Source organism: Rhinopithecus bieti, unplaced genomic scaffold (genome assembly GCF_001698545.2).
Source record: "Rhinopithecus bieti isolate Rb0 unplaced genomic scaffold, ASM169854v2 scaffold_47444, whole genome shotgun sequence".
Lineage (NCBI taxonomy): Eukaryota > Metazoa > Chordata > Mammalia > Primates > Cercopithecidae > Rhinopithecus > Rhinopithecus bieti.
Window position 1 is genome coordinate 910,404 of NW_016819781.1, and position 10,175 is coordinate 920,578.

At 47.0% G+C, this 10,175-nt stretch overlaps 1 protein-coding gene across 1 annotated transcript; it reads right to left on the minus strand.

Moving 5' to 3' along the window:
- Positions 1-252: 252 nt before the first annotated feature.
- CUNH9orf152 (chromosome unknown C9orf152 homolog) lies at positions 253-8,844 on the minus strand. Its single transcript, XM_017859231.1, has 2 exons — positions 8,112-8,844; positions 253-2,165 (listed from the first exon to the last, which is right to left on the minus strand). The coding sequence occupies exons 1-2, from the start codon at positions 8,302-8,304 to the stop codon at positions 1,639-1,641; spliced, it is 720 nt and encodes a 239-aa protein (XP_017714720.1). The 5' UTR covers positions 8,305-8,844; the 3' UTR covers positions 253-1,638.
- Positions 8,845-10,175: the final 1,331 nt, after the last annotated feature.

Here is a 10,175-nt window from a genome sequence, read left to right on the forward strand (position 1 = left end):
GTTTCTACTAAAAATACAAAAAATTAGCTGGGGTAGTGGTGCATGCCTGTAATCCCAGCTACTCGGGAGGCTGAGGCAAGAGAATGGCTTGAACCCGAGAGGCTGAGTTTGCAGTGAGCTGAGATTGCACCACTGCACTCTATCCTGGGCAACAGAGCGAGACTCCATCTCCAAAAACAGGAAACAAAAACAAACCTACAGAAAGATACATTACTTGTGGAATAATTCTTTAAAACAAAACAAAGGACAAAGTTTTTTGAGAAAATGTCCTTTTTTATTAGAATATTTTAAAAACAACTGAATTGTATTAATTATTCACAAAAGAAATGACAATCTCCAAATTGGAGTGGATTTCTGGGTGGTTCAAGGAGGCACCTACATGTTTTTGACAGGTAATGACACTGCTAGTTAACAACTCTGGATATAGATGGGCAAGACTGGATGGCCATGGGGAGAAAAGAAAGGTGGGGGTGAAACTTTACAGAGAAAGCACCTGAGATGGGGGAAAGGCACCTTAGGTGTGTTTAAATAGCATTACTAAAGCTAAACATTAACCAGGAAACACAAGCTTTTTTTCCTATCACCCAAGTAACACCTGGTTCACTTTGTCTTATGTTTAAAAATATGTATTTGATCCCAGGAAGGATCTGAGTGATCTAAGTTGGACTAAACAGGAGGCAGTCTCTAGGAAATGCATATTTTTCAAGCAGGAGAATTTCTTTGACTCTTTTTGTTCAGGATCCCATCATTATATATCTTCAATGAGTGGCAGTTTTTAATAAGAAATTAACTTACAGAGAGAGAGAAAAATAGACAGGAAGGAAGAGAGGGAGGGAGGAAGGAAGGAAGGAAGGAAGGAAGGAAGGAAGGAAGGAAGGAAGGAAGGAAGGAACGAACGAAGGGAGGGAGGGAGAGACAGAAGGAGGGAGGGAGAGAAGGAAGGAAGGAGATAAATCTGTGATGATATTGGAATGTACATGTCTCAGCAGTGACAGATGATCAGCGCTTTCTAAAGACTCCTTAAAGACACGAAATGGTAGGTAGCATTGATCTGACCTTCATACAGGGTAACCATACTTTGGGAAGCCCAAACTGAAATGATGTGATCACTGCCAATGAGTGTTGTGACTTCTAAGTGAGATGGCCCCCCAGACACAGCCACCAGAAGAAGTGTCTGAATTCTCAGAGCTTGTCATCTCCAGAATATGTGAGAAATCATCAGAAGACATTGAAAACAAGAATGCCCATGCCCATTGACCCCTGGGCATTGCTAAGGCATTCTATTGGCTAGAGTCCCTGGTTTGTGTTTCAAAATTCTCCAGTTCCAGGGATGGAGCAGATGTCTTACTGGTCCTCTCCAAGGAATGGATAGCCAGGACCTTATATCAATGTCAGAATGGGGCTGCACTGACCAGACAGTCCTCTTCATCCTAAACTGTGGGCAATTTGGCCTGGGAAGTTTCTTACTGAAGGGTAAAACCATGTTACCACTGTGAAGTTCATCTCCCACAATTCCTATAATTGGGTTAGTACAGTTCTTGCTCATAGCTGGAGACCTAGTTGTGGCTCTGCCTCATTGGTTCTTCCATGAGGCCACGGGTGGCCTCAAGGTCAAGACATCTGGCAGAATAGAAAGCTTCAGGGTGAGCCATATAAGCCCAGGTTCCGGGCAGCTTGGGAGATCCTGGGAGATTTCCTCCGGGGAAATGGATAGTAAGCTGGTTTGCCAGACCTGTGTGGGTTCTTTATGGAAAGAGGACATTGAGTGCTGAATTTTAAGCCAGATTCCACTGCCTGTGTTTGGGTATTGCCCACCTGGCATGGAAGCTGGGCAGCCTCTGGGATTCCGGTTGCTTGCTGAATCATCTGATTGGCTTCAAACAAGTGTGTGTCTCCTTCAGGAGGAAGCCTTTGGTCAGATCCCACAAGCTTGCCCCTATGATGTACTTGATGACTGGTGTCCTGGGGAAAGGTTTGAACCAAATGATGCATCTCCAGGTGCGTGTGCCATGGAGACTCGGGGGCCTGAAGACAGCCCTGGGCAGCCTCCTCCAGCCTCCCGTCCACCTTGGAATCTGCCTTTTCCAGGGACAGTGAGCTCCTTCTCTCCTTGTTAATCCAAACAGCATTGACTATCGATTCCGGAGGAGCAGGCATGTTTCCTCCTGAAAAGACAAAGCACCAGCAGGGTCATCACTGGAAGGGACAGGGGCAGCTCTCACTTAGGGGATATCATTGCTTTCAAGCTGAAGGAAGGCCATCCCCAGAAGGTTCCTTGTACATTGCATGTGTGTACATGTGTACATATACAGGGTCTCACTTGCATGCTCACACACATGCCCTTTCACACCTCACCCATATGTATTCACACACACAATTATTCATTCATTCAGCACATATTTATTGAGCACTTAATATGGGCCAGGCATTATTTATTCCAGGTCCTAGGAATACGGCAATGAAGACTGAGACAAAACCCATACCTTCCTGGGTGTGTCCTAGTTGAGTAGAGAGACAAAAATGCATATTTATAATAACTTTTCAGGTGGCAATCAATGCAATGGAAAATCTCAGGCATAACAGAGGGCCAAACACTGAAGTGAAGGAGGGAACTCTGGGAGGAGATAGGGAACTAGCATCTGGGGCTAAAAGAAAGGCAAGGAACAAGAGCACACATAGACTCACACACATGTGGGTTCACATATGCTCACCAGTGGAAAACATTATTCTTAACTTACGGGGTTTTGTATTCTGGGATTCTTTTTTTGTTTTGTTTTTCTTCGTTTTTTTTGAGATGGAGTCTCACTCCATTGCCCAGGCTGGAGTGCAGTGGTGCAACCTCCGCCTCCCGGGTTCAAGCGATTCTCCTGCCTCAGCCTCCCAAGGAGCTGGGATTACAGGCAACCGCCACCCTGCCTGATAAATTTTTGTATTTTTAGTACAGACATGATTTTCACCATGTTGGCCAGGCTGGTTTTGAACCCCTGGCCTCAAGTGATCTGCCCACTTCAGCCTCCCAAAGTGTTGGGATTACAGGCGTGAGCCACTGCACCGGGCTGTGTCCTGGGATTCTAATAGTGGGTTTACAACCCAAGGCAGAAGAGGGAGGAGTTGTGTTTTGAAGCAGCTCCTTTTAGAGAACCAATCATTATCCTTCTAGTCCACAGGCACTGCTCTGGGAAGACATCTGCAGCATTTACTGCTCCTCAGAACTGGCTTTAGGTGGAAGAGGCAGACCAATGTCTCTTTTTTTTCTTGGGGACTTTTTTTTAAACCACCTAGTGGAATATGATAGTTCATTGTTAACTCTTGGTGGCAGTGACAGGGGTTGGAATGACTGAAAGGCATTTGCCTTATAGAAAGCAGGTGTGTGACCAGTCTGGAGCTCCTCAGAGGTGTCATTTAGGTTCACTTGTCTGTCCCATCACCTGTTATCACAGAAGACCCTGGAGGTGACAATCTGCAGAGCAAGAGTGGGGAGACGATGTTGGAAGAATAAAGTCAGAAGGAAGCCCCTGAGCTCCAATTCCAGGGATCCAAAAGAAACAGAAGACCAGCTGCAGCCATCTCAGCCAACAACTACTGTCCTGTCAACATTAACTCTAGTGTGAGGCTCTCAAGATTTGTTTCGGCTTTGTAACTGCATTAGTTCCTTAGTATTATTTTCCAGCATGAAATGAAGGAAACACTTTGGTTTTGTTTTATTTTATTTTTGAGACAGAGTCTTGCTCTGTTGCCCAGGCTGAAGTGCAGTGGCGCGATCTCGGCTCACTACAACCTCCGCCCTCCGCCTCCCGGCTTCAAACGATTCTCCTGCCTCAGCCTCCCGAGTAGCTGGGTCTACAGGTGCCTGCCACCACACCTGGCTAATTTTTTTTTTTTTTTTTTTTGTTTTTAGTAGAGACGGGGTTTCACCGTGTTAGCCAGGATGGTCTCGATCTCCTGATCTTGTGATCCACCTGCCTCGGCCTCCCAAAGTGCTTCGATTGCAGGCGTGAGTCGCTGTGCCCAGCCGAAGGAAACTTTTATAAATATCCAACATGTTATGTACTTATTTGAGAACAAGGAAGGAGGGAGACACAATGAGAGAACCTAGAAACTGGTATCCTCTCCCATCATGAGTTTAGAAGGAAAGGACTGAAGGTGGACAGGCTTGTTCAACTGTCAGTCCCAGCCTGAGGTTCAGAGGAAAGGAAAGAGAGTTCAGCTGGGAGGTACACAGGGACCCCACCCCAGAGCAGCCTCTGCTGAGAATCACCATGAGCCTTCTGTGGCAGTACCCTCCACATTGGGATGGTGCCTGCTCTTCACTGTACAAGAGAAAGATAATTAGGGTAATTGCCTGAAGAGTACAGGGACATTTTGTATCATGTTTTTTATCTGTTTTGTTTTGGTTTTGGTCAGTTAGGGACTGGCGATGAAGGAAATGTACTTGTTATCTATGATACTTTCTTCATTCTTCATCCTTGATTCACTTTGCTGGGAGATAACAAATTGGAGAAGGGATATTTTGAGCCCCTCCTTGATTTCTCTCTTCAGTGGGGATGGAGGAAGTGGGTGGAGAGAATAGCGAAGAGAGTGGTAGGGAGACTCAGGGAGGTAAGAAGAATTGAAATTCATCCTAACTGCCTGAGACCTTTGGTGGAGCTGCTCTCATCAAGCCAGAGGCAGGCAGACATGAGGTCTGGTCCTGAGTTCACCACTGACTCACTAGGAGACCCTAGGCCTCCATTTCCTCATCTATAAAATGGAGATCTTAAAAAGGGAGCTACCTTACAGGGCTGCTAGGAATGTTCAATGGAATGTAATATAAAACATCCAGCCCAGATATAAGTCCCAACCCTAATCCCTTTTTCTACATAAGGCGAGTCACACAGTGTCTGACTGCGACAAAAGCATATTCCTTTTGGACATCAATCACGGGGGGTAATTGGGGCTCCACAGACTCCTGAAAGTAGCTCAAGGTCCCCTGGGAACTTACGTTGCATCAGGGAAGGCACACTGCTACTTGTAACTGAATTTCCAGAACCTGGATCCATCGCATAATGCTAAGACAGGGTGAAGAAAGCTAATTTTGGAGCCCTTCCTTTCATTAATCAGCTCCTAGAATTTCTGAGCTTCTAAATGCAACTCAATGTCTTGAGACATTGACTTCTAGCTTTAGCAGGAGCCCAGTCTCAATGCTCACTCTGTCTTCCTGGGTCTCTCTACTGCAATAGGCACTGAGGATCATGGTCCTCTAAAATCCCTCTACCAGCTTGGCTTCATGACATTAATTGCTCTTGATTTTCTTCTACCACTTAAAATATGTTTAATTGTGGTAAAATATATAGAGCATAAAATGTACCATCTTAACCATTTTTAAGTGTACAGTTTAGTAGTGTTCAGTACATTCACATTATTGTGGACCCAATCTCCAGAACTCTTCAGCTTCCCTAACTGACACTCTATAAGCATTAAACAATAACACCCCACTTCCCTGTGCCCCAGCCTCTGGCAACCACCATTCTGCTTTCTTTCTGTCTCTCTCTATATGACTACTTCCATTTACTCATGTAAATAAGATTATACAGTATTTGTCTTTTTGGGACTGACTTACTTCACTCAGCATAATGTCCTCAAGTTTTATCCATGTTGTAGTATATGGCAGAATTTCTTTCCTTTTTATGGCTGAATGACATCCCTCTCCTCAAATTTTGACTGCTCTCTCCATCTTCCCTGGCTTCATTTCTTCCTCTTGTTCCTTAAATATTTGAGTATTCCAGAACTCTAACTTTCATCCCAGTTTCTTATTAATTTACACATGGATTTGCCACAATTTTATCCATGTCCATGGTTTCAGCTACCATCTATAGATGAATGACCCCAAATCTAGATCTCCAGCCCGAATGAGATCCAGGCTGGATGGAAGGTCTACAGGCAACTATCTCCAATGCAGTATATTCAAAAACAAGATCATCTCTCTCTATTAAAAACCTTTTTCTCCTGTATTCTCAAGGAAAGATATCACCATCTATCTGTTGCTAAAGTATAGGGAACAATTAGTTGCTCTTTTGCCTCTTTAGTGTCATTTTCACCTTATTTTTGTCACCTTACCCTGATTTTTCCCTGGAGAATTACCTGCTCCTTCACATTCAATGCCAGTGTTTCCAATGGCCTTCCTACTCAGATGCATATGACATATGTGATCTTGTCCTCAGTCAATCAGTGCATAAAGCCTTGATGAGCTTTGTACATATTAATTCATTTGATTCCTGCAATAACCCTGTGATTTAGGTACTACAGTTATTCCCAATTGACAGGTGAGGAAACTGAGCCCCAGAAAATTTACATAACTTGTTTAAAGCTGCATATTAAGTAAATGGCAGAACTGGAACTCAAACTCAGGCTGTGCTCCGAGACCCAGTACGTGACCACTCCATTACACAGTATGCTGCCTCTCACAGTTAGATAAAGAATGTGAAACTCAGCCGAGCATGGTGGCTCATGCCCAGCACTTTTGAGGGCTGAGGCGGGCGGATCACCTGAGGTCAGGAGTTCAAGACCAGCCTGGCCAACATGGCCATCAACACCATCTCTACTAAAAAAAATACAAAAATTAATTGGGCATGGTGGCAGGTGCCTGTAATCCAGCTACTCAGGAGGCTGAGGCAGGGAGAATTGCTTGAACCTGGGAGGCAGAGGTTTCAGTGAGCCGAGATTGCACCCCACTGCACTCCAGCCTGAGCGACAGAGCGAGAATCTGTCTCAAAAAAAAAAAAAAAAAAAAAAAAAAAAAAAAAAAAAAAAAAGTGGAACTGCAAACTGCTGAAAGTGCCCTGAATGATCCTGACCTAGCTGGGAGGTTGGAAGTCTTCTCGGAGAAAACCACACCTGGGCACTCCTTGCATGAACCATAATTTAGCACCTGGTAACGATGGGAAAGGGGGCACTGAGTTACCAAGAGCAGGAGAAAGGATGAGCACAGGGGATAGTGAATTCTCTGGGGACGTGTTGAATTTGAGATGTCTTTGGATCATCCCCACTAAGCAATTAGATTTGTGAGTCTGAATTGCAGGTGTATTAAGCATGGTGTTTCCTTTTGAAGGGATTTAAATTAATAAATGTTAGTTGAGTAACTGAATGAATAAATACCCTCCAGGGTGGGATAGAGCTTTAGGAACATTTCAGTTTATGCCCTGCAGAGATGGTGACTGGCTGTGCCAGTTCACTCCTGCCAGGAACGGGCAGGATCCCATTGGTTGGCAACAGCCCAGGTAATGGGAGATGGGCTCCTTCAGCTCAGAGGTGCCACTTTTGTTCCCAAAAGGCAGCACACTTCCTGCCCTAGACAGAGAGGTCCCTCTGGCCCCTGATTTTTGCCCAGTCTGTACTGGCAAAGGGCAGCCCAAAGAGTCTGCTGAACTCTACAAATAACCACAGAATCCCACAGAGCCCAGCTTTGACCTTTCAGGGCATCTTCCCTTCTCCCTCAACCTGTTCCTCTGTTAGAGGAGGAAGGGCTGGGATTTGACAAGCCCTTGGTTTCTGAGCCCTGTGCCTCTAACTTCCTCCTGGAATGAAATCTGAGTTCCCAAAGGGAGGAGGTTTCTCTCCATGAGTGGGGTAGGGGATTTCTGTGTCCAATCACAACTCCCTGCCTGATGTTTGAGGCTGGATGAGCCTGGGATGCCTCATGGGTCTCTGAGCCCTAGGCGTCCTCTGGCCCAGACAGTTCCCAGGCTGTTGGGAACGCCATGTCTTCTACCTCCAGAGTGAATTTCTCTGGTCTGTAGGAGTTGCCTTAGTTAGACCCAGCCAGGAAGCAGAGCTCCTATCACCATACCCGAGCTAGCAGGGGGGCCAAGCCTGGCTCACCAGGCTGACCGGTCTAGCAAGATTAGAACATCAGAGCAGAGGCCAGGAACAGTGCTGGCAGCCATGTGCTTGGCTGAGGCCCCTGGCTCCCTTAGCAGGTAGGACAGCTGAGTAGAGCTGCCCTGAGCCCGCCTCCCTTGCTCTTCCCCACTGGGAGGGAGGGCTGGCAAAGCCCTGGCTCTGCCTCCCTGCGGCTCTGCCACTCAGTCCTCCCATGGTCAGTCTCTCCTTCCCCAGCACCTGTCCATTCCTACCTTTTGGAAGCACCAGGAGGTGGGCCTGGGTCCTCTGCTGCCTCTTCAAGCCTTCATACTGGGCTCGCAGGAAGTGGATGCTGAGTGGGGGCCCTTTCCCAGGGGCCTGAGTCCTGGAGCCCTCAGCCATGAAGTGAGACCCAAGCTGCCAGAAGTGGGGCAGGGCTGGGCATGGGCAGGGCAACCCCTCCATCCGGATCCGGGAGAAAAGCAAACAGAGCTGGGTGGGGCAGGACCCAGGGAGGAGGAGAGAGGGAGAAGGAGAAGTGATGGGCAAAAGGAGGGTGGAAAGGGGAATGGGACTGAGGAAGGAAATAGAAAAACAAGGGGGAAGGAGAAAGATGAACAGGAGGAGGAGGTAGGGAGAGGGAGAAATGGGGGGAGGAGAAAGGTGGGAGACAGGGGCAGTAAGAGAAGGAAAGGTCGGAGGAAAGAAGGGGCAGCGAAAGGGGAAAGACTGGAGGAAGGAGGTGATAGTGACAAGGGGGGATTAATGGGATGAGAGAAGAAAGGGAGGAAGAAGGAGACAGGCAGGAGGAGGCAGGGAAAGGAGCGATGGGGAGTAGGAGACTGAGAAGTAAAGGGAGGACTGGGGGAGCAAAGAGAAAGGCAAGCTCAGCTGCTCAGATCCCTTCAGGGAGGTCAAGAAGGTATCTTATTCCAGGTCCTTTCATTGCTTGATCCTAAAGTTTAGAATCCAATTCCCAGTGCTACGGTGAAGTCTCCCATTTCCTGACAGAGCTGGGACTGGGCCTGGGGAATGCTAAGCACCCTCTTGGCTCACACATTTTGGACTGGAACGTGGCCACTTTTCAGCAAACCTGCCGGTTGGGTTTGCAGTAGTTCAAAGGACACCCTCGGGAGCTTCACAAGGCCAGTGTTTCTGGATGTGTGCCCCACGGCCACACCCTAAAGAAACCCAGTAGCAAAGATCTCCCCAAGATCTCCACTCAGACCCCAACACACACCCCAGGTGAAAATCCAGCCCCAAAGCCAGCCATGGGACAAAACCCAGGGAAATCTTGGCCTCGGGCCAGCCCCGCCCCTTGGACATTTGGTGTAGCCTCTGCCATTTTCCAACCAAGTGGTAAGTTAGGCATCCCCTCAACCTGTGCTTGCCAGTCCCAACATTTCCACATCACTTTTGAATCCCAGACCCTCTCCCTCTTACACCAGCTTTGACCTAGCCTTGCTGCATTTGGTTAACTAAGTGCCTTTCTATCTTCTCCTATCATGGTGCTTACTGATTACCCAATTACCCAATATGTCTACAGAGGCAATGGAAACAGAGTAGAGCCTGAACCTACGAGACATTTTGGACATTAACCAGATAAGATCTAGTTATTTGATGTAGGGGAGCAGTGGAAGATGGAGAGCAAATCTTCACTGGGTAGTATATGTTAGTTTTGCTAGGTCGCCATAACGAAAACCCATAAACTGGATGTCTTAATCCACAAACATTATTGTCTCTTAGTTCTGGAGGTTAGAAGAGAAAGGTCAAGGTATGAGCAGGGTTGGTTTCTTCTTGGAGCTGTGTGAAAGTATCTGTTCCATGCCTCTCATCTTGTTTCTGATGGTTTCCTAGCAATCTCTGGTATTCCTTGGCTTGCAAAAACATCACCTAATCTCTGCCTTTGTCTTCACATGACGTTCTTCCTATGTGGGTGTCTCTGTGTCCAAATTTCCCCCTTTTGTAAGTACAGCAATCACATTGGATTAGAGCTCAATCTGTCTCAAAAAATACAGAGAGAGATAGCCAAAACTTCCTCATACCTTTTTATCGGTAGGTCGCTCTATCATGAAGGCAAGAGCAACCCATCGTGCTGGACCAGCTGCACCTGCCATGAAATCATGGCAGTAGACATCACAGCAGCAGGCTGGCCACAATGGCTCACAACTGTGATCCCAGCACTTTGGGAGGCTGAGGTGGGTGTGTTGATTGTGCCCTGGAGTTCAAGACCAGCCTGGGCAACATGGTGAAACTGTATCTACAAAAATTAGCCAGGCATGGGGGCACATGCCTGTAGTCCAAGCTACTTGGGTGGCTGAGGTGGGATGATTGCT

Bases quoted from the DNA above. Each gene is read 5' to 3' on its own strand.
- CUNH9orf152 (XM_017859231.1), bottom strand. From the start codon at position 8,304: ATGGAGGGGTTGCCCTGCCCATGCCCAGCCCTGCCCCACTTCTGGCAG. The intron at 2,166-8,111 runs GTAGGAATGGAC...TTGTCTTTTCAG, and splicing joins CCTCCTGGTGCTTCCAAAAG to GAGGAAACATGCCTGCTCCT.